The 22,406-nt window shown below is 43.2% G+C and overlaps 1 protein-coding gene across 1 annotated transcript; it reads right to left on the bottom strand.

Annotated features, from left to right (window-relative positions):
• Window positions 1-258: 258 nt before the first annotated feature.
• On the bottom strand, window positions 259-22,147 carry LOC122410437 (uncharacterized). Its single transcript, XM_043418560.1, has 2 exons — window positions 21,548-22,147; window positions 259-3,484 (listed from the first exon to the last, which is right to left on the bottom strand). Exons 1-2 carry the CDS (start codon window positions 21,592-21,594, stop codon window positions 2,830-2,832), a joined length of 702 nt encoding a protein of 233 aa, XP_043274495.1. The 5' UTR covers window positions 21,595-22,147; the 3' UTR covers window positions 259-2,829.
• Window positions 22,148-22,406: the final 259 nt, after the last annotated feature.

Below are 22,406 nucleotides of genomic sequence, written 5' to 3'. Positions count from 1 at the left end.
AGAGAGGAACGATAGATATATAACAATAAAATAAATATTACACATCTGTATGTACAATTTATATACAACGATTGTAGAAGAAAAGAGAAGACGATTTTCCAACACCCCTTAATATTTCTAAATCACTTTTATTTATTATCTAATCTTCAAAAGTTGACTTTTTTCACAAATGAAGTCGCTGTATCAAGACATTCGACAGAGAACCTTAGCCATTATGTGGAGGGATTTTCATTTGGAAAAAAAACAATCGTAACACAATTTTCTTCAAATGATGTATATTACAATAATGATTTTCAGATATTCTTCTTCAAACGTCTTCATTTAATTCTAAGATACGCCAAATTCGTGTGTTTCATCGTTTTTTTTTTCTTTATATAAATCACGTTCGCGCGAGACAATAGGATTTTCTCATACAATTTTCTTTTTTTTCACAACAAAAGATGTTTTTTATTTTTTATTTTTTTCATTTTTCTCATTGTTCACTTTGCCAACCGACAAACACGTCGCGCGATGACCATCAATGCTAGATAAACCCAATTTTGTCTCACTCAATGTGCTTATATTCCATATTTCTTAAATATAATTTCATTTTTTTCGCTTCATTTTTGTCAAATAATATTTATTTCATTTCAACTCTCTTGCATTGAGCGAGATCGCGCGACGACTATAAATACATTCGTTTTCTTTATTAAAAATTACAGCGTAATAAAAAATAAATAATAGTGGAGTCTAACTCTATGTACACAACATCGACCCCCGGCGTTTTGTTGTTGTTTTTCATTTATTTATTTATTTATTTATTTATTTATTTATTTTCAAATTTTCATCTTTTCGCTTTTACAGGTTTGTTTTATCATTTGTCGTTTTTTCTACGTCCCCCACACTTTCCCAAAAACTTTTGAACCGACGAATGATTTATTGACCACCATCGTTTTTTTAAATTTTGTTCACATTTCCTCCAAAATGATCATTCTTTACTCTCAATTGAGCCATGTTTGTAATTTAATTTGCAATTTTCCATTTTTTTAAAATTTTCATCTCTTTACGAATTGAAGGATTGAAAATGTTTTTTTTTGTCCGACTTGGGCTTGGAGTTTCCTGCAAAAAGAGCCTCGCGAGCGTTTTACATATATTTATATATTAATCTCTCCGTCTATCCAGAAACGTGGACACAACGAATCCTGATTTCACTAGAAACACACCGCACAGGCCCCGTTAAACGCCTAGGTAAATCTTTGTCGATGAAATAACGCGAGGCTGCACTAAAGTTGCCTAAAGGCGGTGAGATGGTATCGGCGAAGACAGGAAAAAGAGGAGCGAGAGCGAGGAGAAATAAATACCGAGAAACAACGACGCGATTCTCCTTCTTTACGCTCTTCTCTTCTGCAATTCTTACGCAATACATTTTTTTGCGCGAAATCGTCCAAGAGAATAGAATTTGATCGGATCGTTTAACGTTTCATGGATCAATAAATCAAAACGACATTATTGAATGGAAAAAAAAAAAAAAAAACAATCAAGTTTCAACGAGATTCAATGGAAACTCAAGAATTCTTGTTGCCAAAGAAAAAAGCCATCGATTATGTTTTTTCTTTCCAATTTCATATCTATTATTATAGAAACTAATGGTTTCTACGATGTTTACTATTTTGACACGTATATCGATGCAGTTAGTTGACAACAATGCTCAGTCAAATAAGAATTTCATGATCGTGATTTTTTTTATAGACCTCACTCTCCCTCCCTCTTTCTCTCTCTCTCCCTCTTTATGGTTTCTCTTTGTAAATATTTTTATGTTTGCCATCACGTAGCATTTACATATATACAAATAAATTGAACCATTTCGTAGTCCAATTTTTACAAACGCTCAATTTTTTCCTAAGCACTAACGGGGGCGAAAAGAAGAAAAAAAGAAAATAAATTTTAGCGCATAGTAACGTGAACGATGAAGCGATCGTGTCGATATTTTGGCGCAGATGAATTGACGCGACGATTAAAATCGGAAGAGACAGAGTGCCTGAGATCGGATCACCGTTGTATTCGTAACATTGTTTTTGGCAATTGCTATAATCGAGTCTCAAATGCTCGTGCGTAACCAAAAAAAAAAACAAAAAAAGACTAAAGTACTATCGTGAGCTCATTCGCAAATATAAAAATTTGCGAAATTTGCGAAATTTCGTTGAATCCGCTGAAAACGACTGAATAAAAAACGCCTGTGATTTTCGTAAAATAAAGTCAGAAGCAGCGAGAGATCCTCGAAACCTGCAAGGATCGAAGGATAATGAGGAAAAAATGTGCTCGGAAAGCATGGAAGCAAAATAAGCGAATATTGACATCTACTGAATCTATTGCAGAGCGAATAATCGAAACTGAAGTCAGTCGTTTCAGCAAATTTTGGTTTAAATGTTCGTTTACGAAATTTATACAATAGTAATAAAAAATAATTACGGATTTAATTCAATCACGGATCGACCTAGAGACATACGATTTTGATTATCATCGAAACGTATCGTTGATAGAAAAAACAATTCATTTTACGACACAGGGAATTTGAACGATCACTCTCTTTCTCTCCGGGCCCGTTCGATTATCGTTTTCGTACGGACGCTTATTTTGGTTTTCTATTTGCCAATAGCTTGCGCAGTCCATGAACGTCGACTAGTCCATACGAGAGCAAGAGGCAATCGGTATGATCGTTTTTACGTAGTGTGTCACATGCGAGTGTCGAGGGGTTTGAAGTTATTGAATTTTATTAGTTTTTTTGTCTTTCTGTGGAGAAGATGAAGAGGTAGCTCGTGAATGTTGCGATGAAATTTGGATTATGATAAATCAGACCGGTCCACCGACGTCCGCTTGATATCTGAGGGTCAAATATTCCGCAGCTTGGGTCATGCGTTTTATGCTGCGATGGAGACCCCGAAGATGACGTCTGAAGTGCTCGGCTGCCTGGTGCGCCATCCTGTCGGTATTCTCCTCGATCTCAAGCCCGGAATCGTTCTCGATACCGATGTCAGAGTCGGAATCTGACGAGCTTGAGATTATCGAGGATGCGCTTTGTACGCTCTGCATCGAAGTCGTGCTCGGGCAACGGGCGTGTCCTAATCTGACGTTCTCCGTCGATGCTCGCGATGCCGCTTTCAATCGACGGCTCTCCTGGATCGCACGGTCCTCCTCTTCGTCCTCTTCCTGTCCATCGTCCGACGATTTTTGTGACCAGAGCAGCTCCAACTTCATCTGATTAACGATGTTGTACAAACGATAAAGATCCGTGTTCGCCATTGTGTCCTTGATCGTTGCTACGTTTTTGCTCTTTTGGCAAACCATGTCGCCGGCGTCACCGACCGAGAGATCCAACAGCCTCGATGGCACCAATATCGTTTCCTCCATCTCGCTTACTGTTTTCACAAACTTTTCCATGCTGTTCAGTATACTCGCGTTACTGAACTCCGGCTCCTCGTGTCGCGCGATTTTACGCAGACTCGTTCTGCAACAAATAAAACAAAATCAAATCATTAGTTTTTCCATTATTTTTTAGCCTTATTGTTTAAACATTGGTAACAAATGAACTTTCAATGGCTGGCAAGTTTTTTTGCAGAGTTTCATTCCCTCAATGGAAGACTTTGAAGAAACAAATTTTCAAATGCATTCGCGAATCGACTTTGAATAAACTGATTTTTCAATTCGTCACTGCAATCTTACTTTTTATTCTCATTTGGAGGAAACCGGAAATGGGATTCGAAGCAGGGAAGAATTTAAATCGAAAGAAAAAAGTTTGAGTTCGCGCAGCCCAGGAGTGCGGAATCTTCTCGAATCGATGTCGTCATCGGTGAGTGAATTATCGCGATTTGCGGCTGGGACATAGTCGGGAGTATGAACGCGGAAGTATTGAGTCGCGGTGAGTAAAGCAGGTTTTTCGATGTGCTTGTCTGGTTGCTGAGCTCGAGTGCGTCACGAGGGAATCCCCATTAGCTTCGCGGAGACTTTGGAGTCGATTGAGAACGAAGGCGGCGAAAAAAGTGTTTGCACGAGTGCGAAGTCGTTGCTCGTTGTTCTCGAAGGACGGATCCGGGCAACTCGGCTCGATCGAAAGGAGAAAAATTTTGATCGTAAATTCACAGCGTTTGCGAGCAGGATAAAAATCCTGATGAACGTTACTCGTCCCCGATGAGCTGATTCGCCATAAAAAAAACAAATTATATTTCTCCAACGAACATAAACTCTTCGATTTACGAGAGCATAAAAACAGGAGGCCGTTAGAGTATATTTCGACACGCTGAGAAAGAAGCCAATCATTCGAGACTGCCACGACGTACTCTAAATGCACTAGAAAAATCTAACGAGCTACGTGATTATGGAAAAAAATGCAATTGACGTAGGTTCGAATAATAAAAATGGCAAACAAGCCCCAACCAGAGAATAACTCATTTCTCTATTAAATCTCGAAACTTCGTGGTACGCGATGGATGAAAAGCTTATTATTTATCGTGTCTCGGCTGGACAGTGTCGTTGAGAGACTTTGGTGCATGGGAATTATGCATTGTCAGGTTTTATCATGCACACACGCAATCTCCGCGTCATCCAGCACACTTCGCTCAATGACTGCAAACATTCGCAATTTTTTCATCTCCCCAGTCTTATTTCGTCATCCGAGAGGACGCGAGACCTGCGCATTTTCCATTGCGAGGATAAGTGGCTCGTGGATTTGAACTTGAATCATTTGTCCTCGGCGATCCAGACTTTTTCGAGGGAGTGCGTTTCTAGCCCCCTCTAACCACCCGAATGTTTATTTTTTTCTCGTTATAATCGTACGAACTCGAACACTCGGATCCTTGACCCATTGAACATGACGTTCGCGTTTTTCCACTCGATCCTCTCACGCCACAACTTTGTCCGCGTTCTCGACCTTTCAGCGACGCAGGAAAGATCGACGGAAAATTACTCGATCCGTAAGTGGCTAACGAGAAAACGAACTCGAGCCGGAAAAGACGCTGAAAAACTTGGCTTTGGGCTCCTGACCCCGGAGCTGCGTAACGCCGATTTTCGACGTTCGAGAGCGCCCGAGAACCTGATGCGGTGTCGGGGCGCCATTTTTTTCTAGTTCCCCAAATCCCTGGCGCGAAAGACAGAAAATAAGGGAAAAAATGGAATGGAGCTTTTTCGAGACAGCGAATCCGCCGCGGAAAGCTCGTTAAAATAAAATTGCTTGACCCGACGAAACGAGCGTTGAGAATCAAACGAATCGGCACAGAAATTGAATGATGAGTAGAAACTAACGGACACTCGAGAGAGGCGACCTCGATCCGCAGATTTCTCTCTCGGACGTGATACTGAGAGAGAAATTCGTCGCAGCGTAATGCTGGGGGGAGGCAGAGGGGCGACTCATCGAGGCAGGATTGATCCCACAGCGTGGATAATCTTCGTTTGGCATTTCATTCGCGAAAGGCTCCCTCGCGTTGGACGCCTGGTAGGAAGGTCCGCGCGCCGGGGATCGAACTGCTAAGAAATCTAATGAATTCCCGGCGGCTCGCGAAGGAGTCCAAAGTCCACGAGATTGAAAGCCGCGCGTACGAAAAAATTCTCGTAGGACGACGGGAGGAGATTCAGGTTTTTCCAAAAACTCCGGAATCTCAAGGAGAGAATCGGAACAAGTTTGTCGAGCGAATCGATCACGCCTCTTCAGCCTTCGACGACCGAACGGATCGCGTTGCGACTCGTTTTTTCGATTTACGAATAATGAAAGCGACTCCGCAAGTCGAGGGCTTTAAAAATTACGAGAATTTCCAATCACCAGAGTTCACAGTCAACCGTTTCCATATGCAGAACTCGATTTGACCTCTCGAACGCCCGATGCCCCCCCGAACAATCGAGAATAAACAAGAACCGAAGGAAGTTGAGGATCGAGGGATTGTGTGCAAATAAGAACATCAAAGTCCGAGATCCCCCGAGCGACCAATTCCGCTTCATTCTCATGCCGAATCGTCCCCGGCGACGAGCATTCTCCGTCTTTTTCCTCCGCGTTTCCCTCCCCGTTTACACCCATTTTTTCGAGCCGTTGACGTACAGGAAAATCACGACAACCTCGCGAGTCCGTCTCTAGCGGTCCGAGGCACCAACGTCACTGGGAAAAGCGCGCGTTTCCGCAGGAGCCTCGTTGACTTACGCGATCGCTCGCGATGCTAATGTCACCTCCGGCAATCCCGTTGATGATTATTCCCTCGTACCTCGAGACAAAACTTTGATCTGCTCTTCGAATTCTTTTTTTCTGTGGCAACGTGCCGGACGGTATTTCATTGTTTTCCTTCGTTCGACCAACCTCTCGCTGTTTACCGAGACGCGCGCGTGGAGACTGACTTTTTTTTCGAACGTCCAATTACAAAATTGCTTTATTCCGGTAACTCGAAATTCACTCTCTTGTTATTCGATGGAATCGGTGGAATTGGGATTTTCAGTTGGACGGAAAATTCGACGAAAAATGTAACGAAATTTTCGGTCACGGAGAGTGAGAGTGAACTTTTCCACGGTGTCTAATTTTGACCAGAACAGAAATTTCATGACTTTTAAAACTTTTTAAGTCAAGGAACAGGAATTTTTCATGACTTTTCTTATGGTTCTGATACTTTTTATTCATCTTTTAATTATAAAAAAATTCAATAAAAATAACAAAGAAATGATATTTTATTTTGAAATAATGAAACTTTTTTTTTTTCTTACAAACTATTCATTCGATATTCGTTTTTATATCGATGATGAGTATTGACGAACCAGACATTGTCGCCACCCCGCGAATTTTGATGATGCTGAAGTTTCCAACGTTGGAGCCCAACGAAATGATCTAAAAAATTGTTCAATAATTCCAGCAATTATCTAATTTATTTCCTGCCGAATTTATACTTCGTAGTTTTTCAATCTACACAATTATGATTCGTGAAATAATAAACTGATGGATGTATCATTTTGTTTTCTTTCATTTCGTTGGACCCCAACGTTGGAAACTTCAGCGTCGTGAATTTTGAAATCATGTTGAAGAAAACCAAAAAATCGACAATGACAATGAGCGTTGCAGAGATCTTAAAAAATCAGGTTGTTTGGTAATTTTTCATGACATTTAATGATTTTTTCAGGTCCGAGTGTAATTTCATGACATTTAAGAATTTTCATGACTTTTCAGGTCGTTAGACACCCTGTTTTCTCCCGTTTCAATATCGTGATTTTTTATTTTGACATTTTGAATAAAAATGTTCAAACTGAAATGATAATTCTTCGGAGTTTCGTTCTCTGGATTCGAGGCTCAATTTTCGAGGAAACCGTTGCACGTTGGCGCCCGAGTATTGACGAGAGAAAAATGACAGCAACGGAACACGATTGATTACATCATTCCATGAAAATTTTCGATCCTTTGAAGCTGTTGCGAAACGTCCCATGCTTTGACCCCCGACAACGTACCGGGGTTTCGTAGTTTGAGGGGAATCCGAAAGAAAATGTGGACGGGAAAGAAAGTGGGAGGGGCGAGCGTGAGAGCACGCGTAAACAAAGACCGAGGCGCGGGGCGATGACAACAAATTGGGCAAACGGCGAGCGCCAGGAAGGAGGTGAGAGTCGTGCAACCGCCGACGCGATACACGCGATTTCTCCATCGAGTTCTCGCGCGCTATGCGCGGGCGAATTATCACTTTTACGGGTGAATTCGTACGGCGATCTCCCGAACAAATTTGCTTCTTTTATTCGTTATTTTCATCAAAATTTTCTTCCGTTTTCGATCTTCATTCGTGGAATGAGAAAAATCGGTGGGATTCCTCGCCAAAAATGGCTTCGTTCGAACGGGCATGAAAATCAATTTCGTTCGAGAGTTTCTCGAGGAATTTCAGTAGATTCGAGTTCCACGACTTTGCGGAATTTTGTTCAAGGCTTTCGCGATTTTCATTCTCATTCGCGTTGAAGCAGTCCGAGAAGCAACAAAAAATCCTTTAAAACTTCGAGTCTTTTCTTGATTCGTTGCAGCCGAGTGTGTGCTGATCAAATGCGAAACGGATGTTGCTCCAGCAGCCCCTTCCGAAAGTGTCTCGCCTTCGAGAGAATAAACGAATTCTTGTCAAGTTCGTGACGAAAAGATAAAGAGGACAAAGAATCGAAAAAGGTGCTCGAAGCGAAGAGCGAGCAAGTTCAAAAACCCCCGAATCATTGTTGTTGTTTACGAGGAATGCGAAATTCTCTGCGCGTGCCTTTTTTCACGCTTCGCTCCGCTGCTTGTGTTTTTGCGGATCTCGGCGGAGATGGAGCCTCGAAATATCGTCGATGAAGACAGCGAATGAACTCCCGATCGGCGATTAGAAAAAAAATTCTTGAAAAATATCGTTGTTATAGCGAATCACTGAAATGGCGTGAATGAAAAAATTAAATTGAGGTTTGTGCGGAGAAAAATCGACAGAAACGACGTTGTGAAAAAATTGACACGCCGATGGGACAAAAAAGACGTCGGAAGTCCCCGAATAATTGAGCTCGTTGGAATGCGTGTTTTTATGAAAATAAATAACAAGCTCAAAGTGAAAAACAGACATAAACATTGTTGCAGGAAACAAGTGCGATGAAAATGTTTGTCGTTCTTCGAAATATGACGCGCTGCAACGAGCGCTCGTTATCAGCATAATCGATTAGTTTGATAAATAAAAATTGTGCCGAGTGCGCAAGAGCGAAGGAAAAGAAAATGCGAATATGAATCGGAACGAGGAGGGCTGGTGACGATTCGTCGAAATTTGCATCACCCGAAATCAGCTGTTTCGGTGCACGCGCACTTCTGAAGCCTTTCACTTTCGCTCGTTCCTCTTCTCGGGCGCGCTTACGACGGAGAAATAGTGCTCGCGTACCGAATCAACAAAGTGTACAAACACGAACGAATTTAGAAGCGTGTCAGAGGCTCTGTGGGAGCCTCTACGATTACGCCTGGAATTCCTAACTGCCAGTTTGACCTTGAAAAGCATGCGAAAACTCGCATGATCGATCATGCACTCGAGCGATTAATCTTCCAACGATTTTTCTTATCTCCGCGGATCGTCTCGTATATTCGAGATACAAATAAAATTGAACGTGAACAAAAATCCTATTAATAGTTCGCGAAGCTTTTTCGCGCGGAAGGTCAAACGTGGGAGCTTTTATTCGCCTGCAAAATTTACGACGCGGACAAAAATCAGTTTTTCTTTTAAAAATTGACAAAAAAAATTTTTCCACAGCTTTTCGAGTCGAAATTTTTCGGTTTCGCAGTTTCCATCATTTGGATTTCCCCGCTTACGTTTTCTCGCGACGTTTCCACAGGCAGGAATCGCTTTTCATCGTCGACTCGTATCACGCAGCCGTAATAATAATTGCTCGAACCAGCCTGAGGATAAAGATACGTTTCATCGCTCGTGAAGAGTATCGGATTCAGAAATGCTCGCAATCGATACTCAGTCATGGAGCACCACCACGTTAGACGCGCGTGCTCATCGCGTGATTGACTCCATTTTTTCTTTTGCATCTCCAGAAATTTGCGAGACTCGAGCGTGCCCCGAAACTGTCAGTTTCTGCAGCACGAATATAAATGAAGAAAAAAAACGTTTTTCTTTAAAAAAAAAAAAAAAAACGAACGCAGTTCTCGATTTAACTCGACGGAGAAGCAAAAAACCTAAAACACAATTCGACTATGTTCCTGAAAATGAATAACGCTCAAGTTTGCACCGATGCTTCGTAAAATAAAAAATTGGTCAACGGCAAATGTGTTTTTCCTTCATTTATTTGGTCTCCAACGTTGCAAACTTCGGCGTCGTAAAGAAGTTCATCTCAGTCCCTGCAATTGTTGGCACAGTTTCAATTCGAGTTGGTTTCGCATATGCGGAGTGACGTTTGCCCAACATTGAACAAAGGTGCACCGCGCGCTCGTGTCAACGGCACCATTAGCAAGGAAAGAGAGTACACAGCGGATGAGATAAGCTGAAAGTAGACACAGCGGCGGAGTTGAGAACTGGATGAAACCGGTGATCGGTTCTTTCGGAGCGTGAGTGTGCCGCGGTGCGGCCCGTGCCCCGAGAACTCTCGGCGTGTAAAAAAAGAACTGACACGCGTCGTTCTTTTTTCCTTAGCTTATCTCCCGCTCCATCCTCTTTCGCTGTCTCGCTCAGGAGCACGGCCAACTCGAGCGATCAAAGTCCGCGCGCTGGCTCGATCGTTCGGAGCGCGATCGATACGCGAATGGGGACTTTGGATGGGAGGCAAAAAATGGGTGCAGGAAGTGAGCACAGCGGAGGGCCGTGGTCGATTTTTTTCCGATTTTCATTGATTTTGACGGATTGTGAGCCGGACGGAATGACAGGGAATTGCTTCCGTTCCACTTTCCACTTCCGCTCTTCATTTGTCGGTGAAAATTAGGGTTTAAAAGTCGCGGAAACTTGGAGGAGGCTCGGTCGCGACGGGCGAAGAATTTTGGCGAAAAAGTAACAGCGAAGCAGAGCGAGCTCTGACGCATGAGAAATCAATTTGTTCTGCTCGCAAACGACGGCGAAATAATGGACTTGGGGTGCAGGTTCGTGCGACGGGATCGAACGTTGCACTGACCCGAGTCAGAAATAAGCAGCATTATAATCAATCGGGGTCAAACTTTTAAAATCGCTGTCCCTGCGTCGTTTCTGCGCAACGCTCTCTCGGGCTATCGTCGCGCTCGACCAGAGAGAGAAAAATTCTTCCCCTTGTTCATTTTTTTTCGATCGTTTATCTCCGTGCGAACAATCTCAATAATCGCTGTTTTCTTCAATTTTTTATCGACCAAAAAGACTGCGTAACGATCGATTCTTTTCGAGCATTTCATTTCCATTCACGGGGCGCTCGAAAGTGCTCGGCCCTCGTTTCGTCTTCCCGTCATACCAGCAGGCAGATTCGAACGAGATTTCGTTCGACGATCTCGTCGCTGGCGAGAAATCAGCGAATTTCTGAGCCGCTGGTTATTCGTCAACGCGAAAATCATTTTTCAAGAGATTTTTTGGCGCAGACGAGAGTGAAAATACGCGACATTTGATCGTGGCACGTGTCCTGGTTTCAGTGGCCGCTACATCGCGGCACTCGACACGTCGACAAGGTCAGGAGTGTACCGAGGACGTGAAACGACGTAATTGCGGACTCGATCGATCGATATTCCGGCGGCCTGTCGAAAGTGCACGTGCCACTTGGCCGGTGCAAGGGAGCAGCGAATCCGCGGCTGCGTTATCAAAATTTTCAATGGCCGTTGAGTCGACGGCTCGCAAATGCTTTTCGACGGTTTCTCCTTCATCCGGAGGCCCGAGAGTCAACAGTCGTGGAGAAAAAACGAAATTGGCGAGCGACAACGGCGAGGTGGGACAAATCGAGTTTTTTTCGGAGGGAAATCTCGCGCCCGAATGACGAAACGAAATAACTGACAAAGAGTGGACAAAAAGTGACGGAAACGTGTTAATCCAAAATCCGACGGAGCGAACGCGCATTTTTTCACACCTCCGGTCGTCCCGATGCTAAATCTCCTCGAGCCGACGGTTCGCGGAGCTTTTCTCACGGAGAGTAACTTCCTGGACGAGGATTCTCCGTTTCATTCGCGAGCCCATAAAAATAAGGCACTCGAGAGCGAAAATTAGCGGATGTTTTGCGACGATCCTCGTTTCTTGACATCAGGATCGCTCGCCCTCGAAAAAAATGAAGATAGAGCCGTGCAGGAAGCTCGTCGACTTTGACCAAAGACCTTTGGTCGCCGCGGTTCAATCGAGTCTCCGGAGGACAATCGATCATCGCTAATTCGTTGCTCCGGATGTTGACGACCTTCGACGTAAACAACGTTAGCATAAAACCGGTGAGAGATTCAGTCGCGAACGACTGAATTCAGAGCTCGTTAACATGCATAAGTAAACGCGACGATAAACATCGATGGAGGAAAGTGCACAATTACGAAAACATTAATAACAACGATGAAGCGATCGATTAAAGCGATTACACCGGAGGATAATGCTCGTCGAAGGAGCCCGCGATTAAGGGGGCTGAAGAAAAGCTGTGAGAATCGAACGACATCGGATAAAACGAGCGGAACTTGGATTACCGGAATCGCACAATTTTCGTTCTCAATCGCGAAATCGTTTTGCGGGTGTTTTCGAGCGAAATCGTGCGTGCGAATACATTGACGAGATTTCAGGTCAGGTTATCGAGCGTTTGATGAAGAATGAAAACTTTGAAATCGTAAAATTTATACGGGAGCTCATAAAGAATGACGCTGAACTTTGCAACATTGGAGTCCAGCGAAAAGATGTAAAAAAAAAACTCTCCAATTATTCCAGTCGTTCTCCAATTTCGTTTCCCGCCGAATTCGCAATTCGTAGATTTTCAACCTGCACCGATGCTTCGTTAAATCAAAAATTGCTCAATCACAAGTGTTTTTTCCTTCATTTCGTTGGACCTCAACGTTAAAAAACTTCAGCATCGTTTCGGAGATTCCATCATCACTCAATTTCTATTCAATAATTCATACACGAAATAATTTCAAATTCCTCGTATACAAACTGCCCCCCACAGATAGAAAAAATGTAAGGAATCCATAGCGACGATGAGAACACTTAAGGAGGGACGATCACGAAATCAAAATAATCAGACGACGCCGAAGTTTGCAACGTTGGAGTTCAACGAAATTAACGAAAAAAAAAAACATTTGTAATTCATCAATTTTTTAGTTCACGAAGTATCGGTGCAGGTTGAAAAACTACGAAATGCAAATTCGGCAGGGAACGAAATTGGAGAATTACTCGAATTATTGAAGGTGTTTTTTAGATCACTTCGTTGGACTCCAACGTTGCAAACTTGAGCGTCGCAATGATCAGAATTTGATGAAATTTGGTCATTCTTTGGCATCAAGTATACAAATACAATTTTTTTTTCAAATTTCTTTACCACGTGGTTATCGAATAATTGAGCGTTAAATCGAGGTTCTCATGCACGAGATTTATAACCGTATGTACGTAAACTTTATGCTTGTACACGCGAACTTTATAGTGTTCGATTACTCGAGAGCTATAGAAAAATCTAAAAAAATGTATATTGTCTTACATATTTTTTAAAGAACACATTTACCAAATTTTATAAAATTCTTATAATTTTGAAATTCTTAGTAATTTCAATGAGCATGGCAACACTGTATCGTCGCGAAAGTTGGAAAAATAGTACAAGCAGAAGCTTTTGCTACGCAACCGCGACTGCGCAAAGGTTAGAAATCAGTCGGAATTTCAAGTGCCCGAATTTGCGCCACCAAGGAAAATACCTTAATGAGCCGTAAATGAGTGTTGAGAGTGGAAACAAAACAGGCAACAAAGCTCCGCTTTGTTGCCGCCCTTTAACACGCGCAGCACTTTTCTCCTCCGAAGCGTGTACACCTTTTTACACGCTGCGATAGGACGATCGTCCGCGCCAAGTGTGGAAGTTGCGGCTCGGAAAACGTCGGCTGCTCGGTCCCGGGTTATCGGACACTTTGAATTATTCGCGGATCGGTAAACGTCGATATTTCTGGAACGTGCTATACGAGGAGGCAAGCGCGCGGGACGTGTCGCGCGTAATTACGTTATCGCGCTTCGAGGCAGCAAGGTTACGCGAGATCGTCCGCTGTTTAAGGAGGACAAGAAGCGCGATCGAGAGAGAGAGAGAGAAAGGGAGTTTCGAGCTCGCGTAATACTCCGACTACGCGCCCGCTCTTATGGCACATGCGACCTTTTTTTTACCGCGTACTAATACACAAACACCGTTTCATACGCGCATACATCTTTGTCCAAAGTGTGACGAGTTGCATTAGCGACGAGAACCGCTCGTCGAGTCTCCGCCGTCGTCGTAGTTGTACGGGGGGGATCGTGACTTTCTACTTTTACCTCGCCAGAGGCTCGTCTCTCGTCCCGCCTGAGTCTTCTCCTCGCAGTAACCCCGCGCCGACCGGGGGGATTCGGAAACCGTTGAAATAACGCGATCGAACTCGGCGACCGATTGCCTTCGATTTTTCTAACGCCACAATACCGTTTATGTCTTTTCAAATCTTTCTACGCAGTCGAATTTCGAGGGGGACGTCCAACGTATGGAAAATATTAGAATTCTTTCGTTTTGTAATCTTTCGGGAGTTTTACCCTCGACGAAGGACAACGAAAGTTTTTCTTATTTTTTTTTGTCAAACGCGCTGCAATCGTTCTTTGGGAAAAAAAACCGTTGGACGAAATAGAAACTAGAAAAAATATTGCAAGTTTTGAAAAATTTTGTATATTTCTTTGGACTCATCCTGGGCGAGTGCCAAAAATTCTTTTCTCTGTTTTCTCTTAGATTTTGGACCTGCTACGATTACTTTTGCGCTTCGAAAAAATCGCCCGATGTTCTAGGAACGTCGAGCCATAAATACTCGTCGCAAAACACGATTTTTTACCATTTTTTTTAAACTTTTTTCGCATTGTTATTGTCAACGAAAAAAACTATTTTCAAGCCTCAATCCTGTTGGGTTTTTTATTCCCAAACAATGATTTAACGCCGATGAATAATTGAATGTAAAATTGTCGTGCCTGTCGTTAATATTTTCGTATTTTTTTGTAGTAACCAAGGAAAATGATTAGTTTGGTAAATTTCATTGAATCTTCGTGCCTCACCAGCGATTTTTAATCTTCGAGGATAATGCGTCGCAGCGTAATTGAGAAATTCACGATTCTCGAGTTCGCGGATGCGAAACGTCGCAATTTTAATTCGCACCACGAAAAAAAAGCTCCGACTCATCTCGGCCGACTTTTGGAACGAGCTGACTTGGCACGATTTCTCGGAGATATTTGAATGAGAAATTTTCTCTATAGAAAATATCGAACGAGGGCGTTCTCTCGCTCTCTCTCTCTCCTCTCCGGATTATTGAGAATCCCGAGGAGGCTCTGTCAACCCGGGACGATGAGAATGTGAAATGAAATAATTGCGAATTGAGCTCCACTGTTTCGTGCGCGGTTCGCGTGCCTCGATAGAAATGGCGCAGTTGGGATTAGACGTCGCTGGCCCAAATTGGCCGCTCGACCGGGGCCTTGGGCTGTTCGGACTTCGGTTACGGTAATCGATTTCATTTAATAGGCCAGACGCGAGCGCTCGTGAATGCGTGCCTCCGCGTCGATCGCGGAGCATCTCGCAAGTGTCGCGTATTTTTTCGCTCAGTCACGCTTCTTCGCGATGAATAATTAACAATTATTTTGCGAGCATTTCGACTTTGAGTTTGATCGTTCGAAGGAGCGACGAATCGAGCTCATTTTCAGTGGAATTTATCAATTCGCTCATTTCGAAAGTTCCAATAGAAAAATATTGACAAAAAATGGTTAAAAAGATAAAATTTCGGAGTATTTTTAATCCCACGGCTCCCGTTTTCATTATTGCCAGTTAAAGTTTAACGACCACGCGGTTCGCAGCCACAAGAAAGCTCGAACGTGTACGGGTCTGCGTACGAGTCGAGGACGTTTGCTCTCAATACCGGTTCATTGAATAAAGGAACAAACTCTCCGAGCGAAGCCCACCTTGTGCGCGCCGTACGAGAGCTCGAAATTTACATTTTCCCGTGGCATGCACCCAGCGACGAAACGACTCCGAACGATAATCGTAACGATGGAGTTTCAAACAAACTAGGCTGCTGTCATTAATCGACGTCGAAATTCAAATATTTATCAACGACTTGGTTAAAGTAATTTGAGGTGGTAGATCGTGCCCGGAGGATCGTATTTTATGGATGCCTAAATTCGATCGATAGATATAATCACTCTAAATTCATGTCAGAGTTATTAAGGAAGTTGAGGCCGTACAGCCATTTATTTTACCCAAAAGTTATGACCTGTACCTTTCAAAAGTTAGACCAGTTGCATACACTTTAAAGAGTTGGGGAAAAAAAAGACGAAAAACTGGTCGAAAAGACGGACGGTGACGATCCTAGACTCAAAAAATTGCACAGGAAACAGATTTTTATATTAATATGATCTCAGCAAATCTCCTAATAAATCTGAAAAAACATTCAAATTATTCGGCAAACCTTGCTCATGTTGCCCAAAATATTTCATATTTTTAGCATCATTTTTAACGAAGATATCACCGAATGTGTCTTGACTTTCATAAGGTTAAATGTTAATTTGAGCCAAATTGTTATTGATTTTTCTCAGCAACGACGCTCCTAAACTGTCTGAAAATTAAACTGATTTTTTTTACACTTCACTTTACAAGATGCTTTTAAAAGATGGTTTAAAGCGATGACATCATTTTCATTCTAATGCCTCAACTTCCTTAATTCGATATTGTAAACAAATTTTTTCAACTCATTTTTTGGCGCATGAAATTACAAGCCGTTCATTAATCGGGGATCCATCGCTGACCGAACCCCAAATTTTATTCGTCCCTGACGAAAATACTAGTTTTTATGTGAAAAATCGCTTTAGAGAGCGCAAAGAGAAAACAATCACGAAGGGCCAAGCCGAGAAGAAACAAAATGCCGAAATAAGCAAATGTGAGGTTACGAGTGCTCATTACCAATTTCGTTCAATCTTTAATGTAATATATTTTTATTACTAGCAAGACAATCGTCTCGATTTTTTTCCCAAGCCTTCATTACGTACTCTATTGTTATTGTGAGCTTTTTCATAAACTTCGTAAGAAGCGTTCATTCGTTATTTGGAAAGATAAAAGATTTTTCTAGTCCTTATGAGCCTGTGAATTTTTCTTCGTATTTAAACAGGCTTATCTCAGTAACCAATAAGGCGAGGCCTTTAAAATTATTTGATATGCGCGTGAGTCGAATACCCATTGAAACTCTGTAAATTTCAGGACTTTAAGGAAATCGTTTCGTGCATGAGCTACCTTAAAAAATAAAATGAAATCGAATAAACGATGCTTGAAAAATAAAAATGAAACGGACGACGAAAAAACTGGGAAAAAGGCGGAAAAACGATACGAAATGTTTGGAAGGTTGAAACCAAGGATGAAGTTTCGGGACAATATTTTTTCTACCAAAGAACTCACGATTCTGAGACCTCGGAAGTATTTTGAAATCGAATTAAAATTTCGAGATAAAAAATGCACAATTAGCGTTGTTTTGTGGTGAGAACTCGGCGCGAATCGAATGCGCATAAATAAGTGCGTTGTCTCCTCGAGAGTGCTCATAGCGAAGGAGAAATAATTCTCTGCGCGATAAAACATTCGATGAATTACCGAGACCCAAGATTCATGGATTTCTAATTAATTTCTCAAACTGTGTCTAAATGCTTTGTTAAACAAAAGTGTGAAGCGTGAAAAATGCGTCCTCGCTCAAACGGTTTTCTTGCTCGAGCGAATAAAAAAGCTCTTTGTCCGGCAGCGATTCAGGGAGATGCCGCGGCTATTGACTCAACCACAAAATCCAATGAGATTTCAACCGCATAAACGTCAACAAGAAAAAATCAACGAGGACTCTCGCCTCTTCGTTCAGCCTCGGAAGTGATGCAATATTCGTCGCGAATGACGAAAAAGACTCTGAAAACTGTAAATAATTTGCCAAAGTTCGTAAAACCTCACAAAACTGATAACTTAGAATTTTCATTAAATTTCTGGCCACCGTCGTTATCTCTGAATAAAAAAACGTCTGGAAACTCGAAAACTGCTCGCTTCAAATTTCTTTTCAATTCTTATCGAGAGAAAAAAATTCTACGAAAAGCGATAAAAGCGTTGGTGCAGGAAAGCGAGCAGGAGATTGCTCGAGTTAATCTCGCAACGAGAGCGAACGGTCGAGTCGGCATCGGCCGCTGCGTCCAGGTTTATCAATCCTCGTACGTAATCCGCGAGCGAGAATGACGTGGAGTTACGCTATTCGTTGTGTAACATGTCGCGAGGAAGAATCGGCATGCAGGAAAAAACGAGTGCGGAGCTGCGAGAATTCCGGAGGTTGAATTTCGATTTTTCTTCGTGCTCCCGACTCTCCGTGGACTCGGAGAAACGCTTTTTGTGTTTTTAATCCTGCCCCGCTGGTCTGTCGCGCTCCCGAGAAATCGTGAGAGCAAATCGGCGCGCGAGACCTGACCTCGCGGGGGGGGAGAGAAGAGAGCGGGAGATTTGCCGCGTAAGGGTATTACGTGAAGCTACGAGCGTTCCGCGGTCGTCGTACCCGGGTCGCCGCGCCGGCTTCCTCCCCCGGCGGGAGAGCATCGCGGGTGAAGCTTCCTCGAAAGAGATTTGACGAGAATCCGAACGACGCAGTGACGAATTCGTCCGAGTGGCGAAAAAAGGTTTTTTAAGTGGGAACCTGTCGAGAGCCCTTCGATCGAGAAGATTTGGAAAAATCGTCGGGGGAAAAAGGAGCCGGAAAATCGATCCCGAATTGACGAACGGTCCGTGGAAAATGTGAGTCGAAATAGGAACGAACTCGCGAGAGGCTGAAATCTACGAGCCTTCGCAGGGGGCATTCGACGTTATTAATTTCCTCGCGCAGCACTCCGAGACACGAAAGGAGCAATCAAATAAATATTGTATAAGTCTCGAAAGATCGACGGGAGAACTGCGCATCAACGAGAACGTCGAAACTACGACGACGTAGTCGAAGAAATGAAGAGCTCGAGGCGAGTGTGCATAACGTGCACGAGGGGGGGGGCTCTGTCGTGAATAAAATTGCTACGAAGCCTCGCGAGCTCGATGATGACAAGGTGAAACAGAAGTTTCCGGAAGCCTCTAACCCGTGCCCCTCGCACCAACAATTTTGTGTACAAACACAAGGACAACGGAACGCTCGTTCTCGTTGCTAAAGACCATTTTTTCTTGACGAAACTTTGGCCAATGGGGCTCGGGAATTCAATGACGCGGGTACTAAATTCACGCGCTAATGTGCGAGGGTTTATTTGTTTTTATAATAGAATCGATAAGCTTGTTATTTCGTGACGGTAATGCGAGGCGAACGTGCATCGCGATTTGCTATTGTAATTGGATCGATTTACACCTCAGTGGATTTATGCTTCGATAATTATTTGTTCCCGTCAGTCGATTTTTGTCACGTGAAAATTCGCGGTTTACGATCGAACCCGGAAGAACTCTGGACTCATTGATGCTCCTTGTTTGGAAAGGATTTAATTCGGGGCAGAAAAAGGAAGAAATCTTTTTGATCGATCCGCCGAAGCAGCTCGTCGTGGCGCGTGCATGTCGTACGTGGGCGTCGCTCCTCGCCGCTCGACTCAACGTTTTTTGGCTCCTCGATACACAACGCCGCGCTTCAGCGAGTTGGACATCTCGAAATACGCGCCACGCACGCATTTACTGTCGCTGATAGTGACGGGGGGTTGCCAACTTGTAACGATCCTCCTTGCGAGTCCCGCGATCGGATGTTTTCACGTTGCACACGTTTGTGGGCACACCGACGTGTTCGAGGGACGGGGAACGCACAAAGGAAAATATTAACTAAGCGCGCGAGCCCCGAATTTTGTGCTCGTAAATTCTCGAACCCGCGCGCCTCAATCGCGCCCACTAATTTTCCACCGTTTCTACGAGGATTCGGGCCCGAGTTCAACGGACGAAGAATAATCGTATGGAACGGGATGAGAATCGGTTCGAGCTTGAAAATTGGCGAAATTCTGAGAAAAAAACTGAACCAGACCTTCCAGGACTCGGCCAAAAGTTTTCTGAACTTGTTGCACTGTCACGGGGTTAAAAAAACGTGCTGGAACGTAAAAGAACGCTTTTATGGAATCCTGAATTGAGCGAAAGCGTAAAAACACATTTTTCAGGGAAAACAACTTTTTTTGGGCGAGCGAGAGTCACGAAAGTCATCGCAGGACAAAACTCGAGATTCGAAACGTCAGAAAACTTCGTGGATTCGCTCGGGAGAAAATTCAAACGAGCACCGACCGCGGCCCATTTGCAAAGGTGCAAAGTTCCTTTCGATACTTTGAATAACGCATGACGAAGTAGCGTCACAGATAGGGGGCTCGTGTGCTCAAGGATTACGAAAGAATTGTTGGAAGTGTGACTATCGGGGACGGAGAGGCGGCGCCAAACGTTGGCGAATTAGCCGCGTTATCTTATCGCACCTGCGTTTGTGTACCAGCTGGAAAAAGTACACAAAAGATTTTCATTCCAAATAGGCTGTTGAGAATTTTTATTTTTACATCTAAATTTACACCCGGCGCTCGCACACTTTGTACAAACACATTAATTATATTTTAGTCAATGGCGTGCAGGACAAATTTGAAAAGCAACTGTTCCGAGGGGTTCATCGAGCGCGCTCAGCGGCCCGAACATCTTTCGAGACTTCCAACATTTTTCTACCCTTCCCACTCCGCTGCTCTAAGCCAACTTCGGAAACGTTTCCGGTTCGCAATTTCGAGGAGATTGCTACAAACGTCAGACACGAAATGCTACGTTGGTTAATCGCATTTGGGCCAAGGACCCAGCGAGCGTGCAAATATATTTTATATGCACGTATGAAGATCGTAGAGGCTCCTTGACAATGAGCTCTACGAAGATTCGAGCTGCGAGAGATTCGTTCGGCAAATAACGACAGCGATAGCGTCTCGGTAATGAGACTTTGAAATTATTTCCAGTTTTAACGATCCTGTCATCGACTTTCTCAATTTTTCGAAAAAAATGTATCTTTTCATTGTTTGTTTATCGATTACCAATTGAGTTATTATTAATCGTAGTAATTATTTGATTGTTTCGATTCACTGATATTCCATTTGATTATTTCTCATGCGTTATAGAAATATGAAGCCACGCGATCGATTGAGTTTCATTTCGAGCGTAACGGTTCTTCGAATACGTGGAAAAAATGTCGATTCATAAAAGAAGCGATGGGGGAGGCAGGGCGACGTGAAAATTTAACTTTTACTCGATGATAATATTGAAGTAATTCACTAAAAAGTTCTAAAACGATGGAAAATTAAAAGAATGCGGAGCGTCCTTTTTTTTTGCCGGTACAGTTCGGATCGCGTGACATCCCGTCCGCTACGGGGCTCACCAGATGCTTGGAAAAATGTATACAGAGGCGAGTATACAAAGCTCTCGTAACTCCTCAACTCGCGCGTTTCCCGAGCACCATTTGGCGTCCGGGAGAAGGCTCTTTTCGAGAGAACTTATCAGGGGTGCCACATGTACGCTAATTTTTCCGAGAAAAAAAAATCGAAAGCCTGGGGCTAAAGATTTTACGAGGAATCTTGATACTGGGAGAGAATTGAGTTTAAACGCGGTCAGGAGAACGAGAGAAGACGGAGGCACACGAGCGAGGGAGCGACAGAGGGAGGGGCACACACGACTTGATCGAGAGTTTAGGCTGCGAATGGATTTCAAAATTTTCGAGGCATCGCATTATTTGAGCGTGTATATTACTGCATACGTTGAATAAAAATTCAGGCTCATGATCGAACGAAGGTGTTTGGGAGAAAAAAAATGGCTGCGAAAGAAAGTGTTCGAATATTTGAATCGATTGAGAAAAAGGTTATGAAACTCCGTAGAAACTCCCTGCCGCTTGATAGCTCTTTTCTTTTTTATAGTGAAATAAAAAAACAGAGAGAGATGGTACACTAACCTGCTGCTCTCAACGTCCGGCTCCATCATTTCCCCGTAGCTAATCATGGCACTGATTCTCGATAATCAATCAGTCTCAAGTTGAAAAAACAATGACTCGCGTTGACGAACGAAAGCGAAGAGACGAGCTTTTCTTATTGCCTTCGAATAGTCGAAGATCCTCTCGAACTGTCACTTGTTTATCGCGAAGAACAACAAATGAATTTATGGTCGGTTTTTTCGATCGTAATTGTACGATCAACACGAATATTCACGAGAGAATAACGACGGATTCGAAGTTGTTTGGTAACGTGTGAGAGTCTTTCTATTTCGTTGGTACAAAGACACTGGTTAACGAAACTCGTGGCTGTGTTTCGAGTAGATCCTCGGGCTTCTACTTCCCGACTGACGCTCGAAATGAGTGTGCTTTGAATTTTAACGGTTTTCAAAATTTCAGAACAATAATAATCAGAAATACGAAAGTCGATGATTTTTGGAGGAATAAACAAATAGATAAAACAAATCCGGAGAACGTACAGTACGTGGATGAAGAACAAAATAAACACGCGTACGTACACGGTCGATCACGAACTACCTCGTTTCGTTAAAGGTGGCACGATGGCTACGGTCGCCAAGCTTATATCGAATTCGGTGGGGGGGAGAAACGAGACGAGACGGACGGAAAAAGGACGCTGGTGGGGGACCTCGGTAGTACCGACGCCCCGGGAATATCGGACGCTTCGTGGACTAAAAAATTATATACAGATATATGCGTCTACATCAAACTTTATTTACAATCAAATTATATCTGTATATATATTACATGGGCTATCCCAAAGCAAATGGACCGGCGGATAATCGCAAATATAATTTACTCGACA

The sequence above is a fragment of the Venturia canescens genome, chromosome 5 (genome assembly GCF_019457755.1).
Source record: "Venturia canescens isolate UGA chromosome 5, ASM1945775v1, whole genome shotgun sequence".
NCBI lineage: Eukaryota > Metazoa > Arthropoda > Insecta > Hymenoptera > Ichneumonidae > Venturia > Venturia canescens.
The sequence above is the reverse complement of the archived record's forward strand: the minus strand, read 5'-3'. Positions and strand labels throughout refer to the sequence as shown.